At 33.9% G+C, this 24376-nt stretch overlaps 4 protein-coding genes and 1 long non-coding RNA gene across 6 annotated transcripts; 3 read left to right on the forward strand and 2 right to left on the reverse strand.

The window, feature by feature from the left end:
• Positions 1-550: 550 nt before the first annotated feature.
• Positions 551-24371, forward strand: LOC136821447 (uncharacterized). 2 transcript variants are annotated; one of them, XM_067077679.1, is made up of 6 exons: positions 551-618; positions 1307-1388; positions 21233-21303; positions 22828-22920; positions 23420-23479; positions 23629-24371. In XM_067077679.1, exons 3-6 carry the CDS (start codon positions 21262-21264, stop codon positions 23821-23823), a joined length of 390 nt encoding a protein of 129 aa, XP_066933780.1. In that variant the 5' UTR covers positions 551-618; positions 1307-1388; positions 21233-21261; the 3' UTR covers positions 23824-24371. The 2 variants fall into 2 exon arrangements, with proteins under 2 accessions (XP_066933780.1, XP_066933781.1); XM_067077680.1 differs by lacking the exon at positions 551-618 and having other exon boundaries at positions 1249-1388.
• Positions 5236-6383, forward strand: LOC136821442 (uncharacterized). The gene is made up of 3 exons (XR_010848743.1): positions 5236-5543; positions 5798-5869; positions 6041-6383. It is a non-coding gene; the product is annotated as an uncharacterized lncRNA (long non-coding RNA).
• On the forward strand, positions 8465-13967 carry LOC136821434 (uncharacterized). Its single transcript, XM_067077669.1, has 9 exons — positions 8465-9245; positions 9454-9581; positions 9895-10081; positions 10246-10434; positions 10687-10943; positions 11098-11215; positions 11345-11723; positions 11931-12016; positions 13516-13967. The coding sequence occupies exons 1-9, from the start codon at positions 8507-8509 to the stop codon at positions 13965-13967; spliced, it is 2535 nt and encodes an 844-aa protein (XP_066933770.1). The 5' UTR covers positions 8465-8506.
• On the reverse strand, positions 15088-16454 carry LOC136821435 (oocyte zinc finger protein XlCOF15-like). Its single transcript, XM_067077670.1, has 4 exons — positions 16328-16454; positions 16062-16132; positions 15786-15896; positions 15088-15614 (listed from the first exon to the last, which is right to left on the reverse strand). Exons 3-4 carry the CDS (start codon positions 15837-15839, stop codon positions 15234-15236), a joined length of 435 nt encoding a protein of 144 aa, XP_066933771.1. The 5' UTR covers positions 15840-15896; positions 16062-16132; positions 16328-16454; the 3' UTR covers positions 15088-15233.
• On the reverse strand, positions 21684-22804 carry LOC136821448 (uncharacterized). The gene is made up of 3 exons (XM_067077681.1): positions 22675-22804; positions 22256-22460; positions 21684-21934 (listed from the first exon to the last, which is right to left on the reverse strand). The coding sequence occupies exons 1-3, from the start codon at positions 22694-22696 to the stop codon at positions 21784-21786; spliced, it is 378 nt and encodes a 125-aa protein (XP_066933782.1). The 5' UTR covers positions 22697-22804; the 3' UTR covers positions 21684-21783.
• Positions 24372-24376: the final 5 nt, after the last annotated feature.

Raw genomic sequence — 24376 nt, forward strand, 5'->3', positions numbered from 1 at the left:
ATGTCTTTGAAGAAGGGTCACTTGCACTTAAAAATGGTGATAAATTGCATGTTCAACGTCTGTATGATAAGCTGTTGAGTGAAATTGTACAAGCGGTAAAGAAACGAGATTTGATCAAATCAACTGTGAAGAAAGTTTCCAGAAATTTTTCTGTTGATTGGTGTCTGAAGTTGGTTGACAACCCCTCAGTTAATTCCCTTGAGGTAGGTAATGGTTATCTTTTTTTGTTTGACACCATCATGGTGATTTAATTTTTCTCACTCATTATTATGATAATTGACTTAATCATGATGGTTTATTGTGGTCAGATGAAAAAAATATCAAATTACTTGCTTTATTATGACATCTCACAACAAAGCTTTGTTGGTGTTTTTTTGTTAGAAATAGAGAGAAAAACCACAAAATTTTTTAAATTGAGATTTAAATACTGTGACTGATTTACCATGGTAACTTTTTTTTATTGAAACAAAAGAGTCAATTATTATGTTATTGAGTGAGGAGAGCAGGGCTAGGATATTACATCTTGTGTCATTTTTTTTTTCATGCATCCTGTAGGGACGTAGTTTTACGTACTTATTATATTTTGGCTGAATTTTCTCAAAAAGAAAAGTTTTATTGGTAAGAGCGTATTTTGGTTAGGACTAAATTAGAGGTTACAATGTTTTTTGTTTTGACGACAACTTTTTTTTTTTGAAGGGTTGAATTTTTATTTTTATTTTAGTGAGGATTTTTATTATGTCATAGGCTAAATCTGTTCTATTTTGAATTTGATTCTGTTTGTACTATGCTTTTTTTCAAAATTACCACCTGAAACACGAGCTATGCATTTTTGTAATAAGATTGCACATTTATTCCAGACGGTTGTAATCGATGAAATTGAGATGGTTAATATAAAATCAATCGATCAGTTTTTGATTAAAATCTATAATCGATACTTCATCGAATAAAAAAAATAGTGAAAATCTATAAGCCATCGGTTGGCCAACGATAGATAATTGATGAGCAGTAAATTATTTTCAATGAGATTTTATCAATTGTTCTTCGACTATCTATCGATAGCTAATTGAGTTTAAAAATTGGATATCTATTGATTTGCTATTAATTATAGATTTTAACCGATTATATCGATTAAAATTGATGACCGATTTCTTTGATTACGACCGTTTGAATTGAATGTATTGAAAGTCAGATAAACTAACTTCAAGGGGCATTCAGAAATTATGGTGGTATTTATAAATTGTGGGGGTTTGGAAATTATGTTGATCACATCTATTAAACTAAATTTCATTTCTTTCCCTTTTTCTAGCTCGAATTCCGATGGAAATTGTCTGTTCAGTTCAGTATCAATCCATTTGGTGGGAGATTCAACATTAGCTGACAAATTGCGGGTAGTATCATGTCTTGAGCTTTTTCTTAATGCCAATTTTTATTTTAGTCATCCAAAATTTTACTACTTTTTTGTTATTTTTCGTGAAACTTTCAAGAATTATAACAATGTCTTTAGTCTTGCTCTCTCATCTCAGCCTGATGATGGGGTTCCTTATTCTGAGGATGAGATTGTTGCTGAATCCATTAGCAAGTGTTCAAATAAATCATGGGCTTCTTATGTCTGATGTTGTCCGCAGAAATGTAATTTCTGCGCAGATATGTAATTATTTATCGCAGATATGTAATTTCTGCGTAATTATGTAATTATTTTGCGCAACTATGTAATTTCGAGCTGCGCATATATGTAATTAAATTTTTGCGCTGACATGTAAAACACGATCTTTAAAATCAATGGTACCCCCTTGATAGCTTTTACCATTACTGTTACCTTTTTTTCGACTTAAGGTATTTCAGGTAATTCCTATCAAATACAAGAAGTAATATCTTATAACAACAATTTTTAGCTTTCGGTGATTGGTTCTTTCAAAGCAAAAATGGAGTAGCGCCTTAAATGAAAGTAATTATTTTTCTTATAAGAATCATCGTTATAAGAAAATTCTCAATAACTTTTCAACCACTAAGTTTTAGCTTTCGGTGATTGGTTCTTTCAAAGGAAACATAGAATAGCGCCTAGAATTAAAGTAATTATTTTTCTTATAAGCATCATCTTTATAAAAAAATTCTCTATAACTTTTCAAGCACTAAGTTTTAGCTTTCGGTGATTGGTTCTTTCAAAGGAAACATGGAATAGCGCCTAAAATTAAAGTAATTATTTTTCTTATAAGCATCATCTTTATAAGAAAATTCTCTATAACTTTTCAACCACTAAGTTTTAGCTTTTGGTTCTTTCAAAGGAAACATGGAATAGCACCTAAAATTAAAGTAATTATTTTTCTTAAAAGCATCAAAAATGTGTCTAAATTGTCAATTTATTATTTAATGAGTGCACTCAATTTGCTTTGATTTACTGGTGTTGCGATTAAATTAAAATCAACAGAACCTGCACTTGAAGCAATGATGTTTTGTGGCAATTTCTGCTCTGGTGTTTTCATGGAGTTTATAATAATTGAAGCATTGTCAGATGGCTCTTAAAGAGATGGAGATGGCTTTTTTATGAGAGAAATAGGTTTTTAATGACAGATGACATAGCATGGAGATAGCTTTGGAGATTTCTATGTTTGAGGGATGGTGGTGGTGATGGCAATGGTGATGTATTAATATGTTTTGAAGATGGTGCGCTTGGTTCCACTGGCTGCAACTAATTATCACTCGCGAAGGATTGTTAAAAAGAACTATAACTTTTACTTGAAATAAATTTAACTGTTGGGTTTAAAGCTCCAAGATCCGGAAAGTTCAGTAATTCTGGTCTTCCAGGCTTTAAACTCAATATATACCTGTGTATCGTCAGATTTTTCTTCATCCCCGCGAATATCATATTCGTCAAGTTCAACTTCAGTATCTAGAAATCGAACAGAAAACGAATATGTTCTTGGCTTAGTCATTAGACGAAAAATATAAGCTTTTTTGTTTTTTTCCAGACTCAAGAAATGGAATGAAAAATAGACGTAAACCTTGAAAAAACTTGTGCAAGTTCCGTTTTACATTTTTGTGAATTAATTTTTTGATTATTCCTCTGTTCTATGCAATTCTCTTAACAAATTCTTTACGCATGGTTCGAAATGATCCAGGAATAATTTAAGAATAATTATATCATTATCGCACGATTGGTGAAGAAAACTAGTAGCTTTTGGTGAATTAAGTTCTGCTCTTGGTGAATTAAGTTCTGTTCTTTATAACACTGTTCTAACAAATTCTTTACGCGTGGTTCGAAATGATCCAGGAACGGCTCATCGAATTATTTTTCATCCTAAGTTAAAACAGCGTAGAACATAAGAATAACTTGATCATTTACGCACGGTCCCAGATGGGAACTCGAATTACTTCTCGTGATCAAGATAGGTACCTGCCATTTTTAAAACCCGTCCAATCGGCCTTTGAGATCCATCTTTACAATGACCAAGTTTTCCAAATTCCAGCCAATCGACACTTTTTGTCAATACGACACTAATTTAATTATCACATTCAAAATGCATCAAAGCAAATTTTGGTGCTAAAGGCCTTCTTGACATAATGAAAGAAAAAGATTTAGATCTAAAAATAAAGTTAGATTTCTTATTTCTAAGCTTCAGCTCCGTAAAGTGAGAGAGAGTGATTGTTTCACTTTCGCTCTTTTATAGAATTTAAATTTACGTTTGACATCACGTTCGAATTTGATTGACGTATTTATCGAACACTCTACATTTCATTGTTCATTGTTCTGCATGGTCACGTGTAAGTCCGCAACTGAACATTCGAACGTTCGAATTTTAAAGTTTAGTTGAGTAGCTACTTTTACGTCCGAAGAAAATTTATTTATTATTGTAAGAATTTTTTAACAATACTATTACGTCCGAAAATAAATTTTTCAATGTAGACTGCTTTGTATGTTTTCTGTCATGTCAGAAAAATGCAATGAGTTCGCCATTTCAAATTTAATTTGTTATAATCTCTGCTGTAATCATGGCTGAAAAACGCATGTTAGATTTTGAGGAGGAAGGATTATTAGACAATTTTTTCGTGATGGTTGTGTCTGTAAGTTAGGTGTCGAAATCAATGTCTTGAAAGCTTCTCTAAGGAAGATATTCGTAAATTAAGGAACAGTATATTGGAATTGGATGAAAGTGAAAGAGATGTGATGTTAATGGGTTTCCTTCTATCCGAAAAATCGAAAACGGGTGATAGTATTCAATATTCTCTATACGGAACTCGTATTTGCCGAAAATTTTTCATGTTTTGCTATGACATTTCCAAAACTCTTTTGACGACAATGTTTAAACATTTTCACGAGAATGGCCCAGTTTTGCGTGTACATGGCAACACCATAAACGACGCCCACACAATGCCTTTAGTTTCAAGACGAGAGAAATGGCCGTCAAGCGATGATGATGCTAAACTTTTACTAATACCCTCGTTTAAAACGAAAGAGAGCGTGCACAACCAATACAAGGCCTTGTTTGAGGGGAATGGCTTCGAATTTATGGGCTTTAGTTCTTTTTGCGAGTTATGGAAATCCCAACTACCAAACGTAATCATTACTAAGCCGATGGGAGACCTTTGTTGGGTATGCCAGCAAGGGAATAAACGTCTATTGAAGTCAAAATTTGACAGTGACGACTACGAAGCTGACGAAATGGGTGAAGCGCACGGAGGGCATATTGAGGAGTCCGTTCGAGAGGCACGGTATGACAAAGTTGAACGCGCTAAAGAACAAGCTGTAGGTTTAACGGACGGAATTTCTTAAAAAGGCCATGCTCTTCCGACATCATTGCTCATTATTCTTGGGATTATGCCCAGCAAACACACTACCCGGCAAATGCTCTTCAACCAGGATTTATTTTAAAACGCCGCGGAAATGTGCAATTTTTGGTATTTGCAACGACAAACCTTATATACGAAATGCTAATACAACTGTCAGTTATCTTCACCACTTTTTCAAAACTTTTGGTAGGGGAGAAAAGGATGCTTACACGTGTTTTTTCGCAGTTGCTTTTTGAAGCTGCCGAAGCATCTAAAAATAAAATTTGACCGTTATTAAATATTGTTGTAACAAAAAACTTGAAATGTTTTTTTAATATTATTTATGGAAGCCCACTTGTATTCATTTGTTAAGCTAAGATTTGCAAACTTAAGAATTATCAAATCAAAAATATTGGCAGAAAAAGTTATGTGTTAATTTTTATTGTTAACCTAAGGAAACTTTAGCACGGCTTATCATTTCGGATTATTGAACCCCATGCCCCCTGATAAGAAAAAGCTCTCCGAAGCATTTGGATTGAATTTGAGCTTGTCAACCATAAAGAAGGTGAGGAGGAAACTTGGATGGAAGCAAAGTGGACCTCAATATTGCCAATTGATACGAAATGTTAACTGTGAGAAGAGGTTACCTTTTATGAGAAAATGTCTTGAAGATGAAGATACATTCGATAATGTGGTTTTCACTGACGAATCTTCCATTATCATTTCCCGTCACGCCAGAGTTTGTTTTCGAAAAGAAGGAAGCAAAACATCCAGTGAAGGTATGCAAAACTTTAATCAGCCATTTTTGTTGAATGGGCATTAATATAAGATATGAGACTTATCTTCCTATACATTACAGATAATAATACGCCCCTGTGTCATCGCACCGGTCGGAACCACTTAACCACTGGTAATATCTGTTAAAGATCCCCCGATGAGAAAATACACTGAGGTTTTATCTTTCAGATATAGGGGTGTAGTCATATTTATGAAAAGTATGTCATTCCTGAGCACTCCTAAAAATCTTATACAGGTTCACGTTTGGGGAGGTATTTCACGAAGAGGTGGCACTCGCCTGTTAATATTCACTGGTATCATGAGAAGCGTAAGTATTTAACTTATCTCACCCCTATCTCATCTCTTATAACAAGCAAACTTCAAAACTTTCAGAAAGTAATCTGAGCAAAAGCTACGATTAATAAAACGAGATGCTCTAAAAATCTGATAATAAAACATTTACTTAGCTAAAGTAAGTCTCCCTTATTCCTTTTTTCAGGACTTTTATGTTCAACAAATCTTTACTCATGGTTTGCAAAGATTCCCTGCTAAAGTGTCTCCTGATGGACTTAGATTTCAGCAAGACAATGACCCGTAACATACGTCAAACCTTGCGAAAGAATATTTGGCGTCAGAGAATATCAATTACTGGAGTACGCCATTGAAATGCTATGGGCTGAAATGAAATATCACCTCAGAAAGAACATTAAGCCGATGACACAAGATCAGCTAGTTGACGGTATTTAAAGCTTTTGGAACACGGTTGGCCTGGCGAAATGCAACCGATACATTAACCATATAAAAAAAGTATTGCCAATAGTGGTTAAAAGGAGGGGGGAAATCTTCAAGACACTAAAAAATTATAGTAAATTTTATTGACGTTTCATCAGTGTTTTTTGTTAACGTTGTCAGCGTCAAAAAATAATGGTTAAAACACTTTTTTAAAAGTGAATCTTCCAGAGTAAATTTCTGGACATGAGGACAAATTAAAATGTCCATCATTTGTATATTAATACGTCACATTCAGAAAAATGGCCCTTTCATTAACTTGCTACAGTTATTAATTTTTATTTAATTTACTCTTATCTAATGGATAGAAAGGTATACATTTAGTCTTGTTTTTTTAAACCAATAAACCAAAAGGAATTATATCTAAGAAAAGTTTGAAAATCTCTCATGGATCAAAACACTACCCTCAACAGAATCTCAGCATATCATGTGTATATAAATAGTACAAGTGATTACAGTGTTCTCTGGCAATCTTCCTGTTTTTTCCAAATTTTATGGTACCTTGTAGAAAATTGAAAACTAGAAAATGTTTGACCAACTTGGAGAATGGGACAAAATATTGGAACAGTTTGTAATAGACGAATACCGGCGGAAACCCGCGGACTACTGTAATATGATTCTATGCTCAAAAAAGTTTTAAATTCAAAACTCGCCGCCGATGGTAATAGAAGATCAGACTACCGCAACGTTATTCTAGGCTCAAAGAAAGTTATAACTTATCGAAAATAGACATTTAATGCTAAACTCGAGTTCGAAGAATTTTGTTTTGCTGAATGTTGAGAAAAATTATTTACTGATGATAGATTTTACTTAAATTTGACACAAGAAATATTTAACAGTTACGACATAAATTTGATATACAGAAACATGTTATTTTGACAGATCTCTTGAAAAACAGTGAAATTATTCCAATGAAAGCCGGCGGCGGCGGCGGTAAAATTTTCTAATGAAAATATTTTGATTACCGGTGGGTTGTCGCAAAACACCACAGAACTCTTCGGCGGCGGTAAATTATTCTAATGAAAAGAAGTTGGTTACCGGCGGGTTGCGGCCGAAAACACCGCGAAACCCGGCGGCGGCGGCGCGTATTTTTTTTCCGTATACGGTCGGAAAAATCTTTGATGGTCGGAAGAATCTTAGTGATACCGGTCGGAAAAATCTTTAGACGTCGGAAAAATCTTGTAAAGCAGTCGGAAAAATCTTCGGCAGTCGGAAAAGTCTAAAACTTTGTTACTTTTTGGGAAATGTATTCCGCGAATTCAAAAATGTTGTGTCAGCAAGAAATTTATAAACAAACATGGTAGAGAAGAAGTGTAATGATTCAAATCTACTCAAATCAAGTTTTGTAATGATGACCAGATGCCAGATCACCAGATGATGTTTCGCTTGTGTTCTAAAACTGTGTATATAAAACTCTTGTAATCTTATCAACGTTCTTATCATTTCCTTGAAATGGAGAAAGTCCTTTCTATAAATGGTAGCTAAACTTTGGACTTTCAGAATTTGTATAGACCTTTTTCAAAGAGGCCACCCTGTCTGTTGAATAATTATGTAGTCCAGTAGAAAAACAATAATAAAACCATGCATAATTATTACAATATGCATGATACAGCTATTATGCATGGCTCTATCATTGCTTTTATGGCTGGACTACATAATTATTCAACAGGCGTCCTCTTTGAAAAAAGGTCAGAGAGACAGGAACTTCCTGAGGAAGGAGAAATCATCCCACACAAGACATAATTTTTATCTTATCCAATCTTATCCTATCAAACAAGAAAGAAAAAACTCTGCTATATGTTGCCCTCCCATTCGATACAATTGATAATTTTTTCAAATCGATGAACAGTCAAATAACCAATCGAATAAATTGGATATCGCGATTGCTGATTCCGATATAGTCGATAAGATAAATAGATAATCTATTTTGAGGAAGGCTTCATTAACTATCGATTGATCAATTAATCATCACTTGACTTACTGTAAATGAGGTATAAATCTATTAAGAACACGTCAAATCACAAAGAAGAAGTCAGCAGAAAAAAGTTTGTTTTATTACGTAATACATCAACTTCTTTGTGCATTGCTGGCCGGTACTGCTTAACCACTCTTTTTTCGCTTAACTTTTAGACAAATAATAAAGTCACAAAATGAAATTATATGTTTGATTGAAATAATGAATCTTGAAGGATTGCGTTCTACGTTTATCAACGTTTTCGACACACAAGAACTGGTAGAAACTCTGATGGACAAGTTACCATTTGGCAAGGATGAATTCAAAATCATATCAGTTAATGGCTCAGTCAAGAGGTTAAAGGCAAATATAGATTGTAAATTGATAAATCTGGACAGTTTTATTCAAAATTATAATGAGAAAACAGATGAAACATTACGAGTATCTTCAACCAGGAAGCAATCTGATAAAAGTTTATATGAAAAGTATATTTATTTGAGATGTCACCACAAAACTCGGTACACCAAAACAAATCCTGAACTCATAAGGAAACAAAAACCGTCTAAGAGATTTAAAAACACAGACTGTCCGTTTTCATTGTGCTTGAAATTCAAAAAACACAATGATACCACCTCCCATGACTTCAACTGTAACATTAACCTTGAATGGAATCACAACCATCCAACTCGCTCTTTACAAGCACTCTCATTCAAGGACATTCAAAAGTCAACTCAGGCAGATATTGCTAAGCTGTTCGATCAAGGCTTCACTCCGGGTCCAGCTTATCGCGAATTTTGGAGACTGATCAAAGAGGTTTGCTCTAATGAGCTTGAGTTACACAAATTGACATCAGATCGCTCACGATTCCCGAGACGAACAGATTTTAACAAATTATTCACTGATTACCACAGACAAAAGTTTGGAAGCAAAGATTTAGAGTCCATGTTTCGAGTTTTGGGCTGTAAGTATAATATTTGTGTAAGATTGAACCTTTTTTATGTTTTTAAAAAGGCAAAACCATATTAATAGCCTTTGTAAACTAATGAAAGCTCTCCTTCTATTTATATTTTTTTAGGTAAAGAAATTAACTAGTAGGGGGATATCTTTACTCCTAACTTGAAAATCTGTATTATCATGTATTACAATGAATTACAACAATCTATTTATAGCTTTGGTTGAGAAATTGAAAAACGAAGAGCCAGAATCCATCATAAATTTTCAGAAGTTCGATGCTGCGGAGGATGATCCTTTCATATTAGTTATTGTCACTGGGTTGATGCTAAGGGTTCATAAAACGGTAACTATTAATCTCACATTTGAATAATATAGAGTAAAACCTGATTTATATTAGTCTAATAATTAAAAAGCAGGCATTTTATTAGGTCCTTAGAATTAATAATGCAACCTTTTTGTCATATACTAAATCGGATCGATCGATTGGATAAAAAACCTAAAGTTTAGAGAGTACAAACTTGTAGCTTGTTTACTGTATATATCAAAATAATATAAACAAAGATATATATATATATATAAGTATAAAAACGTTTTCCTTGGGATTCTTATTTTGAATAATAAAAGAAAAAAAGAATGACATTGTTCTTTTTTTTTAGCTTAAAACCTCATCAGAAATGATTTTTGTTGATTCAAGTGGTGGGATGGAGGAGTATAATCTTCGAGTTTTCTTGGTTGTGACACATTCATTCAGTGGTGCCTTACCTCTTGGGGTAATAGTAACTAGTGATGAAACGACAGAGACACTAACAAGGGCATTTGAAATGTTTTCTTCACTTCTACCAGGTAGTTTTTAGTGTAAATTTTGTCCATGAAGCAACAGTACTTGCAAATATTTTCATTTCCACACTTTTCTGTAAGCCAAAGAAACAGCTCTGGTACAAAATCATCAAAATGATTTTAAAGAGTTTCGAGTCAATAACTAAAACAATTTTATTTAAATTGTTTAGATTATGCGTTCTACAGCAGCCGTTCTGGACCTGGCATTGTCATGACTGATAATTGTGGCGAGTTGCATGATGCTTTGCATGCTATCTGGCCTATGGCACGTTTACTGTTGTGTTTTTTCCACATCATGCAGCAAGTGTGGCGCTGGCTTTTTGACAAAAACAACAAAATTTCACAAGTAGATAGACCAGGTAAATAATGTAATTGCTCTCACTTTTAAGTTAAAGTTTGTGTAAGTAGGTAAGAATTGATTTTCAGGTGACAACATGATATGAAAAAAGTTTAACTTATTTAAATTGAAATTCAAAATTACAAAATTTATATTTCATATCGCAAACTGAATAAGGAACACTCTACTATTGCTTGTACACCAGCAGTGATCCCCACCCCTTGAATGTACTGTACTAAATTTATTGTCTACATAATTACTCAATTTTTTACAGAAATCATACAGATGTTTCGAAATATTGTTTATTGTTCTAATGAAGATATGGTGGATACTTCAGTCACCGAAATCAATGAAGCATATGGACAGAAATATAAGAATCTTCAGGCCTACATGAACACGCTGTTTGAGTACAAAGAACGTTGGTGTTTGGCCTACCGTCAGAATTTATTAACAAGGGGCAACAACACCAACAACTTTGTCGAGGCCCAGTTTCTTGTCCTTAAGGATAATGTCCTTAATAGAACCAAAGAGGTAATAATACTTAATACAAGCAATAAATCCTGTACCCTTTTTGAGCACTAAAAACAGTTACTCTACAGCTATTTAAATTTCGGTTTAAGTTACGTTATTTCTGGTGAATTTAATCAGCCATTTACAATAGAACGTATCTTCTATCCCTTTTTAGATCAACATCAATGGGCTTATCCAAAAGTTGGTGGAAGATTTCAACGACCATTTCAAGGTCAAACTTATTAGCATTGCTAATGGTCGCTACGATGGAGTATACAGTAAAAGATTTAAAGGTGGGATATCATTCATTCCGGCTTCATTCATTTCTTTCATTTATTCTCATTTAACGATTGAAACGCTACTAAGTTAGTGATCAGTATGGTGCAACCAGGTACGAACCCGTAATTTTCTAATTTTTACAGGTTTATCGAAGGATAAAAAATCGTCCATTGGATTCAGATTACCGTCTCAAGCCGAGCTCGATTTATTGGTACAAAAGATTGTTGATCGTGGAGCAGGTTCCTATCTAGTTCCCAGTTTTAAAAATCAAGAGTCGTTTTACTTCGTTGACACTGACCTTGGCGTATGTGAATGTGAAGTTGGCAGATATGGAACTCCTTGCAAACACCAATATCTTATATGGACGCATGGTCTGAAGAGTAACAATTTTCTACCATATTTGAGTTGTGAGGAGAGAAAGAAATGTTCGTATATAGCTATCGGGAAAGTGTTGGAAGATGAATTGTACGAAAGCATTCACGACCATTTAGACCAAGATCCACAAGGAAACAATCTAGAGAGGTTATTTAAATTACATTTTATAATTTCAAACTTTTTGGACGGTACTTTAAAGCCTTAAAATATTATTAATAATAAACTAAATAGCATAATATAATATTAATTTCTACCAGGATCGCTGTGTATCAACTATACTCAAGCTTTGCGAATTTTTTTATGCGCTACGCCTAAAATACCGTTTGTGCAACAGCAACATTCTCTACTTTTTAGAGTTGATCAAGTCACCTGTCCTTCTGATAGTTCGACTGTTGACACCGCACATGTTGGTTCAATAGAAGTCACAAATGAAAGTCATTGTAAGTTTGGTTGGATTATTGACCTTAGCCATAGTGTGAACCCCCTTTCTAAAGGGTGGGGTGGAGCCTTCCAAAAATCACCAAAGGGGAGGGGTAGATTTTCAAAGGGAAGGGTAAAAAAATTTTATACGGAAATTCACGAAAAGATGATTGTAATTCTTTCAAAAATCTTTAATCTTTTACCATTCTCCTAAAAACATATTTTTAACTTAATAAACTGATGAAATTATTAGAATTAGGGGGGCCCCCCCTAATTATGACCAGGTTCTTTATCAAATTGACAATGACACTCTAATTAGCGGGAATTTTTCTTCTTCTCTTCTAAGTACTGTACAGTATTTTTTTAACCCTTTGAGCGCGCAGTAGTTTTGAAAAAGTTGAAAAATTTCAATGATTTTCTTTTTTAAACTTGAAAATTCAAAATGGCGTAAAAGCTTGTAGCTTTTGATTTAGACACTCGTTTTGGTACCATTGGAATGGTAATTTTGTACTCTTTCAAAAAGCATTCGGTTTATGCCCCTTTAAATCAAGTCCTAGGGACCTGGGACCCAACCTTTGGGACTTGGTATTTTGGCTGTTTCAGGACGCGAAAACGCGTCTCATGGAGTCTAAGGGTTAATGAGACCCCTGATAAAAATTTTTTATGGTCAAAACAACTTCAAATCACTCCTATTTGTCATTTTCAGTCATTTTGAGCAGTTTGGAGTCTTCAAAAAAAATTTTAAAAAATTTAGTTAACCCTTTGAGCGCGCAGTAGTTTTGAAAAAGTTGAAAAATTTCAATGATTTTTTTTTTTAAACTTGAAAATTCAAAATGGCGTAAAAGCTTGTACAATCAGGGACAAAATATTTGGCACAAAAAGGAAATTCACCGGGGTGTTTTGAAACCACAATCGATTTGTAAGTGCTCTAAAGTAGGTTCGAAGGGTAGAGTTTTAACTCTGAGTTTTAACGCTAGACTTAAGACTTAGGACCTTAGGATCTGAGGATCCAAAAGTTCAAAAATGGTCTAGTAGGGCTTGAAATATAGCCTAGAAACCCATAAATCCCTCCCAGATCGAAATACTTGATGAAATCAAGTTGAAGGCCTAAAAATTGACATTCTCGCTCGAACTTCAATTTTCGAAAAATTGTAAATTAGCCAAAAGTGCCAATATATTATGACCCTGATTGTAGCTTTTGATTTAGACACTCGTTTTGGTACCATTGGAATGGTAATTTTGTACTCTTTCAAAAAGCATTCGGTTTATGCCCCTTTAAATCAAGTCCTAGGGACCTGGGACCCAACCTTTGGGACTTGGTATTTTGGCTGTTTCAGGACGCGAAAACGCGTCTCATGGAGTCTAAGGGTTAATGAGACCCCTGATAAAAATTTTTTATGGTCAAAACAACTTCAAATCACTCCTATTTGTCATTTTCAGTCATTTTGAGCAGTTTGGAGTCTTCAAAAAAAATTTTAAAAAATTTAGTTAAGGTCCACGCATGTTTTTGTATTTGTAGATGATTCCAGACGAACTATCGAAACAACATCGTTCGATGATGCTCAAGAAGCCGTTTCAGATATCCATCAAGCACTGTCAAGAATTATTGAGAGTCATAAGAATAACCGACAGCTCCTTCAAGGAGTACTAAAATTTCAGAATCGTTTGAAAAAATACTCTCAACAGCCATCAAAATTGACATCTGCATTCCACACGTTTGGTAGTGTATCTCATTACCGCAGTCGCAAACAAACTGGTACCTCAATGGTCAAGAAACAGCAGGGGAAAATCCGAGTTCAACCTGCTGCGGTTACAAGACGCGTAACTAAAAATGGAAGTAAAACTGCAATTGTGAAGGGAATGAACAAAAGGAATCCATTTGAGAATAAAACTGTCGCTAAAAAAAGGCCTCACAATCTTGCTCAGAATATTGAGAGACTAGAGCCAGTTCCAAAAAAAGCGGAAAAATAACATTTTGTTGTAAGTTTGGGATTGAAAATTGCTGGAGATGTTTCATTTTATATTTTAACACTTGTTTTTGTTGATTATCACTTAATCTAACTATACGCTCTCTCAAAAATATCAAAATATTAAAAGGGAAATCCCCCAGTCCCTAGATCTTTTATCGACTCCCTAATTTGAACATTGCCACTATATATTTTCACCTTGTCGTCAGTTTACCCTGATGTTTTCCTGAATTTTTTCGCGGTCATTAGACCAATTGAATTAGCATTTAGATTGATAAAGAGAAGAATTTTCTTTTTTAATGAAGAAATCATGTAAAAAGTATACGGACAAATATATATCCTCTAGAAAAATGGTTTTTTCAATGTAAATATTTTTTATTTGACAAAGAAACTTCTATCAAGTACTATTTCCATTGTTATCATGTAAATAATTCCCAAAAATATTTTATTTGTTTAAAGAAATATAATATTTGAAAAAAAATCCTCATAATCAATATAAATTTGAGTTAAAAACAAATACTATTGTATGATTCAATTCCCTATTACTCTAAAGCATATTATTGAATATGACCTTCCCCCAAAATTAGCTTCCAAAGAGTACAACTTACTTAAAAATATTCATCGAAGATGATAAATACATTAAAGGGCTTGATATTTTTCGGCGAAAAACACTCATGTCCATTTACACTCATTTTGTTTTATAAGCATAACGTTTATAAGCATACTGAAGCTCAAATTTCCAGAAAAATTAAGCATATGCTAAGCATACCTTGAGGCTCAGCCAAAGAAATTTTTAGAATCATAATTTCCAAAACTTCAGAAGAATGAAGAAGAGAATTACAAACAAAATTGGTGAATTTATTTTTGTTTAATCTCTTATAAATAACACAACTTATAATAACTACAACATTCGAAAACAATAGAATGTCTTCATTTCTCTCAAGATTAAAGATAGGGGAAAATGCGCGAAATTTTTTACCCCCCTTCATAATTTTTTTACCAAGTATAGGGTTAAGCATAGTCGAGGCTCAAAATTGAGCTTTGCTTAAGCATAGTGAGCTTCAGCCGAAATTTACCGTATGCTTATAAAACGAAATGAGTGTATTAACAGCAGTTTAGTAATTTTACTCAAAACACCAACCATAACTAATGACACCCTCCTTGGTAAATTGTGTAAAAATTGAATAGAGAAATTAATTATTAAACAGCACTTTTCAAATTACTCATTTTATTAAAATTTTGGGGGCTTTTTGAGCCAAACTGAGAAAAGCTATCGAGAATGATGAATAGTTTTAGTGTGCCTAGTCAAATTAGATTGATTGGTAAAATGTCTACCACAAAGTGCACATGGAATCCCCTCTGTGTGGGATATCATGTGTACTTTGAGTATCTGCTTCGTTGAAAACGATTTCCCACATTCTGCACATTCGTAGGTCTTGTCGTGTGTTTTTTGGTGTTTTTTCAATAAAATTGTGGAAGTAAATTTCTTTCCACAATTGTCGATGAAGCAAATTGCTTCACCGCAACTATTTTCATGATGATGCATATACTTCTCACCATTAAATGTTTTTTCGCACTTCCCACATTTAAACTTTGTCACACCTTGCTCTCTTCTTCTTTCTCGCTCTTCCCTGCCTTTCTGTATCCATTCCTGAAAATTTAAAAAAACATACATTCAACCATACAATACAGATGATTTTCTTTTCATAGATAAGATAAAGATAATCCAAAATAATCAAATAATGTGAAAAATATTTGCAAAATTAATGTACACTCACTAATTGACTCAAGGAAATAGAGATAATGGTTTTAACAATCATACCTTGCGTGCTTCAGGTTGTAATTTCTTCCAATTTCGTCCACCAATTTTACTCATCTCGCCAAGAGTTGGTGGAGTTGTTCTCTTTTGGGATGAGTCCTTAACGATAGTGCTCTACAAATGAATTTTTGCAAATAATAAAGCAATTCTATGAAACAAAACACTAGAAGAAATATTCCACTATATTATGGCTAAAAGTTTTTGAAATGACACTTGATTTTTAACTACAAACAAATATATATCCAGACAAGAATTTGGGTAACAAAGCTCTTAACTTACTGAGCTTCCTTTGTAGAACAGGTGATACCCATTCAATCTACTTCCTTTGGTTCCTTTGACAGGAATGTTTTCTAAAAAAATAAATGTACGATTGTATTAATCACTTCTGTAAGTTGCAAGTCATAGCATAACTTATGTTGATAGCTTTTATTAGAAAAATCACTGTAAAATCACAATCTGCTGTTTGGAGGTGATAAAAGTTACCCCTCATTTATGACAGTAGCACAAGTGTTAAAGCTAAAGAGTTTAAAGGCACAGCAACAGACCTGGTCCTTGATTAGAGTGTCGCGTAGGTACTTGCTCTGGATTTTCAAAAGATAGCCTGGCAGCCTCTTCGTCATCAAAGACTTGAACTAGAAAAACAAGGAATATAAATGACAATAATAATGGATTTCAGTTTTCTTGGTGGCTTATTCCAGTCTGGAAAGGTTAAATACAGGCATGTATTTACTGCATCAGACTGCATCATGCATGTTTTAATAATCATGGCTGCATCGTTGTTTTTCTGCTAGACTAACTAGTTATTCAACATGTCATCCTTTTTGAACAAAAGTCTCCATGTCATGAGGTAAGTTTCTGCTTGCAAAAGTTTGAACGCCTAAAGTACTCGAATACTTCCACGTTTTTCTACCTCTTTCACTTGCTTGTTGATTTCAAGAAAATGCTATTATGGTATGCATTGTAAAAAGAAAAATCAGAGCTATCTTCCTTCTTTTTCCCCAAGCTCTAAGAAAGCTTTGATTTTTCTTTTTACAATCCATAGCATTTTCTTGAAATCAAGTGAAAGAGGCAGAAAAACGTGGAAGCATTGCTGTAAACTAAAATTTCTTCCCGCCAAAATTTCTTCTCTTTAAAAGTATGTAGAGCAAGGAAACTATGGACTATGTTTTGAATGCTTCATCTGAGAATGGAAATACAGGGAAGTGAAATAGATATTACCTGTTATAAGATCATCACACTCCATATCTCTGTCTGTAACTCTGGTTGTGTTGATATCCGTGCGTGTTGGTGTTATCAAGGATGTTGATTTGTTTTTTACATAGCTTGGTTACCATGTTGTTTTTTTAGTGTGTTTTTTTTTTGCTGACAAAGCGTTTTGCAAAAGCGCGGGAATTCATGCGAGGAGGAAATATGAAAAGTTCTAAGTTTTAGACTTTTCCGACGTCTAAAGATTTTTCCGACTGGTGTCACTAAGATTTTCCCGACCATCAAAAATTTTTCCGACCGTATACGGAAAAAAAATACGCGGCGGCGGCGGTAAAATATTCTAATGAAATATTTTGATTAACGGCGGGTTGCCGCAAAACACCGCGAAATACGGCGGCAGCGGCGGTTTTTTTTCTTCTTAAATTATTCTAATGAAAATTGCTATTCATTTTAGACGACAAGTTCTGACGAATGAGAAATACCGCCGTGTTTTCTCCGGGCTACGCGGTAAATAGATTGATATCTGTGCCTAAATGCCGTAAAATATATTATTTTATATTATGTTATGTTATACACTTTGTATTAGTCTAGCAAGCTAGACGACTAATTTATACATAGTAGAAATGAAGCAAAAAGTAATGAATGGAACAATTTTAGTCGTCTAGAAACCTTTGTGCACTAACTCCAATCAAAAGAAAAGTGTCAATATTGCAATTATAATTTTTTCCTGCTCAAAATAATTCTTGAGAAAAAAAATATGTGTGGATTTGTGTATTGAAAGTTTTTCATTTGAGTTGATTTCGTTTTGAGAGTTTGTTGTTGCTTGATAAATTGTTTTCTCGCTACGCAAGTTTCTGCGTAGCTAGCCCCTGTATCTATAAGGCTGGAACACCGGATTCTTCCAGTCGTTTATACAAACTAAATCCCGTATATTATTATTATTAGTATTACACGCATTATAAACGACTCCAGTCTAACTTTGTATGAACAGTTTGTTTTTTTGTAATATAGAAATTTTAACGTTATTAATAAAAAAGAAACACAACATACTTTTGATCAAAAGTGAAAAATATTATATAAAATACTCTGTTATCCTGGGTGAATAATTTGTGAAAAAAATTTAAAATTTGTTTTTAAATTCAACCCTATCTACAAGAGAAAATGCTTGTAGACTCTATCATATAAGGAAGTCTGCAAACCTATAATAAAACCCAACCTAAATTCATCGGTTAGTACTCTAAATATTTTTTATTTTTAATTTCTTTTCTAATTTTCAAAACATGCAAAATTTTCTAATAGAGGAAACCTATCATGATGAAAATTTGAAACTGTTGTCGTAGTGATAACACAAGTTAACAGGCTAAAACTTATGATCTCTGAATAAAGGATAACTTTTACTTACTTGTTGCTCAGGTTGCTCCTCCAAGCAATAAAATTTAACTAAAATTTAAGGAGAAAAATTTTACCACAATCTTTGATGAATGGATTTCGAGAAAGGCATAAGAACTATGTGGGACATAAAAAAATACGTCTTTACTTTATGAAATTATTACTTTAACGTTCATCGCTAAAATATTTCTCGTTTTGAAACATGATTCCAATTTATAAGCTCGTGAATCTGGCTTCTTGGTAGTTTTTTATTCAAAAGTCTTATTTTTATTTTGTGACGTAACGTCAAAAAGAAGATGCTCAATTGTCATTGAACTCGTTGTGTGACGTCAATTTTTGAAATATATAGCCTCAATGGAAGCTTTATTATTATGGTCTTGAAAACTCAAATTCAATTTTCTCATCCCAGAAATTAATTTCCGGTGCCATGCTTGAGTTTATCTATAAGCTTTTTTCTGTTTAATCTTTCATTAACCCCCATTCTATTCTACCTAGCTAGGGCACCTAGATTCTAACTAGTTAGTCACCAAATTTTCAAGTGTTGACGATACGGACAAGCTGTTATATGGCAGTCATTATCTTGCGCAAAAATTCTACCTTCGGTCAAGAACAGTTTTTCGTGAAATTATTTCACACCGGACATTTCTTATTGGACTAACCTTTAAATCGAAAAGGATCAGGACTAAAAGATCAGCTTTTCCCCCGATACCAATCCTGTGCTTACTTTAAAGGAAAAAACTTCCCCGGGAAAAATGCCGAACGTCTTCATTCGCGAAAGTTAATTCCGCAAAAAATAGCTTTTTCACCGAAATTTTGAATAAAATTCATCTATGAATGGAGTTGATCTGTTTTTTTCTTTCGTTTATTGTTTGTATTTGCTCTTATTTGGTATTCGAGTAATAGACTAATGGTAATTAAAGAAGTCAAAAATTGTAGAGAGGTTATCATATCAAACTGATTTTACTGATTTGCCCTAGGAAATTGGAGGGGGTCATTATATAAAATGATTTCGTGATAATATTAAAAAGTGCAATTTGACCCTTCCCCTACAGATAAGATTAAGATAAAGATCACTTTACAGGTTCTTTAATATTCAAGAAACTCAAAAGAACTTTAACGATTTATGTTATGATCTTCAATTATTAAGATTTTCTCAGGTACTGGACAAACTGAAATTAATCTCATAGCCATTGCTAATGTGATCTAAAAAGCTTCATTAGAAAATTTTGAAAAAACCACCTTAAGCCTGTAAAGAATAAGTGATTAAAACGGCAAATTCGATTGAACGAAAATGACTAGAAGGAAAAATTAAGTTGACTGGCCGCCCCTTCATCGCCCAGACCTATAGATTTGTTTTAGTCTAAACTGACGCCACCTCGGCCTGCACTCGATCTTAATCGATGTTGACTCGTGCAAACCAGTTTCTGATTTCAAAGTGTTTAGCCCGAGTGTCAGCACCATGCCACCAAAGGAAACCAGTGAATATGAGATTACCACGAAAATAACGATTTAAAAATGGCTAATAATATAATGCAACAATACTTTTCTAATGGGTGTTCCCAATAACAATAAAGCAAAAGACAGTATAGACCTAACTGTTCATACAAGAATTACGGGAAACGCATATTTGGACTTTGTACCCTATGCTGTGCGCAAGCACTTAAGCTAAAGTCCTGCAAAAGCGGGACAAAAATCAGTTTTTTGCATTTTGCAAAAAAACGCCACATAGAAGATCTTTCAAATTCAGTATGTGGATAGAGCAGTAAAAAATACAACTTTTCTATTTTTCCTTTTTTTTGCAAAAGTTCTCAAAAAGCTATTATATCCAAACACAATCAACATGCAATCGACAGATAGTGTACGCGCGAACAAGTGTTAGAGCTAGAGCGTGGGAAAATTTCATTTCAACGTAATATCATATTTAATTGTTTTTCTTAACGACCAATACAGAGCAACGAAGACTGATATTTCGCAAACGAGAAATGTCAACGACTTACCAGCGAGAATTTTCGGGAATTAGGATATCACATAATATATGCAAATGCAAACTGCGAAAATTAAGGAAAGATGTTATGCATCAGATAAAAAGAATCATTTAACGCGGTAATTTCAAAAAGTTTACATTATCAAGAATCATAAATGTGAAGCTTTTTTATCACGAAATAGGAAGAATATTGTAGGAAAGCATAACGCTATAACATTAAAACATGCCTCCAAAAAGAAAGAACAGTAAAACTTCGGCTGGAAAAGGTTTGTTCAATGTATTGTAGATTAATTTATAAAATATAAAGGCAGGAATTAGTCCCAATAATTCGAGGTTTATAGGAAAGTCTCACAAATACCATCAAACCTTTTATAAGAACGTGGCTCTAAAATTGGGCTGTCGTATATAGTTTAAAAGCAAATCAACGGCATAACGTTAGAAAATATTCCTGAAAACACTAAATGAAGGGCGATATTTTAAGCAATTTAAACAACTAGTTCTCACCGGGTCCCCTGAGACAGGGATGTGATAAGGCAGTTTTACCATTCCTTTGAATAATAGTTAGCCCTCAGTGTCGTGCGTTAACTTTGTACTGGAATTAAACTTTGATGAATTAAACTTTGATCAATCTTCTTGAATTTCTTCATCCTCGATCACCATTGGTCTTTTTCCTTACTCTAATTTGCCGAACTAGTCACAACATTTTTTAATTTTTAAGGTTTTCAGAAATTTTGAGTAATTTAATTCTTCTTAAAGTTCACTTATAATGTTCTGGTATTTCGTTTCTCAAATTAGTGCTTTATAAAATCTCTACAAGATTCTCAAACTTATTCAAAAGGTTTTTAATTACAATCATAATCTTTTTCATTAGCAAAGAAACACAGAAAGGACACTCTGGATATGAAATCTTACAGGAAAAAAATACGCAAGTTTACAGCTGAGGTGAGGTTCCGCCGTAGTCCCAGGGGGGGGGGGGTACTTAGGTAAAAATGGGCGCTGGGTATGTGCGGACGGTAAGGGTCGGTTTTTTCACCTTTCAAAGTCTCTCTAAGGGTTGCGAAAATCAGAAAAATTTAAATCTGTCTCTCTAATGGTCGGAAGATTCGCGAATTTTAGCACATTTTTTAAATTTAGAGTGAAACAATTGTAAAAATGTATCACTAAGGGTCGGTTTTGGGAGGTCATGGGACGCACATACCCCTCATCTGCCAACCCTAGTACCCCGGGGGTTGTAGTGCTTACTTATAATTTTATAGTGAATAGTCCCATGAAACACATCAAATTAACGTAGACCAAAATATATCGTCAAAAGTTTCCGTCACAATAATAAGAAATCAAGATATTTAGCATAAATTTTAAATAAGAATAAATTATGTACAGCAATAGCGTTAGGTAAAATATAGAAAAAACAACTTCGAAAGATCAAATTTCTTCTTCTTCTTGGAAAACCTCTTCATGCAAGGCAATATATTCATCTTTGATTGCTTTTGTTTTGACAATCTGATCAAATTTTTTTATTAGCGATTCGTCGTCAATACTTTTCAATCGCGTTCTAATCTTGTCTTCAATTTGCCTAAAGAATATAGAAAATGTATTTTGTCTTAATGCACAAATGAACCTTAACGAACAGAAACTTTCATGATTAGTTTCGATTAATTCGATAATCGAAAAATTCGATAGATTACGCCTGGATTATTTTACCCAATGCGAGAAATTTACGACAGGAACTTTCGCGCATTCTAGGGTTGAACTATTTTTCGCAAGTACTCAGTGAACTTTGTTGATCCTTTTGTAAAGAGTATTTATTTCACAAATGAGACCAAAATTCCACCTTTCTTAGATTTTACACCCAGCATTACAGTATAGGATTATAAATGAATAGTGCGAAACTTACTGCTTTGTAAGCTTTTTCAGTTTGTTTGCATTAACACGTTGTTGTTTCGTGACATATATCTTTTCAGATGGATCGACATAAAATTTCTCATCTTTCCAAATAGCACCCATGACTTTCTTTTTAATCGGGTCCACAAGTGCTGGGTAGCAAACTAGATTTTCATCAAGATCGTCACGACCTTCCAAATTTGTGTGTACTTGGGAATCTATAGGAAAAGTGTATTTAAAGGTAAATGTTTACGGGCAATGAGAAAGTCTCTAAAATCGAGTCTCCAAAAAAATCGGCAGTTGAAAGAAATCGGATTGATTCATACCGTTCTGGTATAAATGATCTGGGCGTTGAAAAGGCATTCCTGATTGAAATAATAAAATAGAAATGAGGATGACAATTGAACAATAACAAGAAATTTCATTTCTTACCCCCATCTAAATAGTGCACCATTCTCAATGAAGAACGCACAAATGCAATGTGCAGGTACGGAATCTTCCTTTTCCTGTCGTTCGATTGACTGTTTGTACCCACGGTACTTCTTAGTTTCTTTTGTAGCTAAGAAAAAAATTATTTTATTTCAGTTTGATGTGATGAAGACAATGTTCAGTTTTCAGGGCTATGAAATACGAGTCAAAACTAGGGAGGGTCAAATTGTAACTTATGGCCATATAGAGGTAAGTAGTATTAAAGTCCATTCTCATAAAGTGTATACTATTTCCTTTTTTGTGTGCCATTCTTCAACCAAAGCTTCAATTCTAACAAATTATATAGATTACACGAGCTGAAAATCTAATTCAGAGCACTACAATATTGAAAAATTTGAGTCCAAATTTTTGATATCATAGAGGAAAATAATGAAGTACCAACTTTATTCTTTTATGCTAGTTCCTTTTATTGCGGTTTAACAGTATTAGCCTCAATAGCTATCTCGGATTTTATGTTAGCTTGTTCATGATTTAATTATCTTGATTATATTGTTATGCTGCATCAATATTATTGCATAACAATCATCAGCTTGTTGGCATGAAAAAATCTTTTAAACTTCATCACTTCTTCTTAGCAATTTTCACCACCCTCACTCTTCTAATATAAGAAAGTTTCAACAGATGAAGAAAGAAAAAAACAAAATGGGAGAACAGCTTCCTGTTTTAATTTTATTTCTTTAACTTTAAGGATGAGGAAAACAATATTGCTGATGTGCAGCATGATGCATCCAATAAAAGACCAGGCCAGGTAACTAGTATTGAAAGGTGTGAGGTGATTTAACAAGATAAACTCTTGTTGTTCTTTTGACGAAATTGACAATGTTTTAGTGCCTTTTATGGGGTTTGGGTGTCTCGTAGTAAAAACTGTATTTTTCATTGGAGTTTTTTTATTTCTAGGACGTAGAAATGGCAGAGCTTGTTCTAACTAATCACACGCCTGTTAAACGGAAGCCATTAAAGATCGTTGCTTCTGATCCAGCGAAAGACATTTCACCGATTCAAGGGTTACCAGGAAAGAAGACCAAAAAAAACCGCCGACAGCGGGCGAACAGTCAAAGTAGATGCGCTATTTGTTGTTTATGGAAGTCCTGATGACGTGGCAAACGACGCATGTGGATTGAATAATCGAATGATGGGATGCGAGGGTGGGTCAGAGTGTAAATATTGGGTGCACGTCCGCTGTGTTAATATGTCCGTGGAGAGTGAGGCACAGATATTAGCAATCGATTTTCGTTGCCCACGTCATAAAAATAAAGACAAAAACAAAGAGAAGCACAAAGAGGTCCATTCTGTTGATACTGGTACCGTTGCAGGGAGTAAAGAGAGAGACTCAGACATTCCACATTCAACACGATCAGGAAGATTGCGCAGGACGACAAAAAAGTTGGATCTTTGACGATGGTGTTGTTCTATTAGTCAAGTAGAATTAACTACATAACTACCCAGATAAAAATGTTTCATCTCTACACCATTTTTGTCTCGGTTTTGGCGGTTTATGACCTAATTCTACCTGACTATATATCTTTAATTAACATACTTGTTTACCATTCATTTGTGATCTAGTTTTTACCCCGATTTTGTAGTTACTATTGTTCTTGTTAGGTTTCTAAAGCTTAATTTCTAAAAGGTACGTTGTACGTTTAGC

The sequence above is a fragment of the Clytia hemisphaerica genome, unplaced genomic scaffold, assembly GCF_902728285.1.
Source record: "Clytia hemisphaerica strain Z4C2 unplaced genomic scaffold, Clytia hemisphaerica genome assembly, whole genome shotgun sequence".
Classification (NCBI taxonomy): domain Eukaryota; kingdom Metazoa; phylum Cnidaria; class Hydrozoa; order Leptothecata; family Clytiidae; genus Clytia; species Clytia hemisphaerica.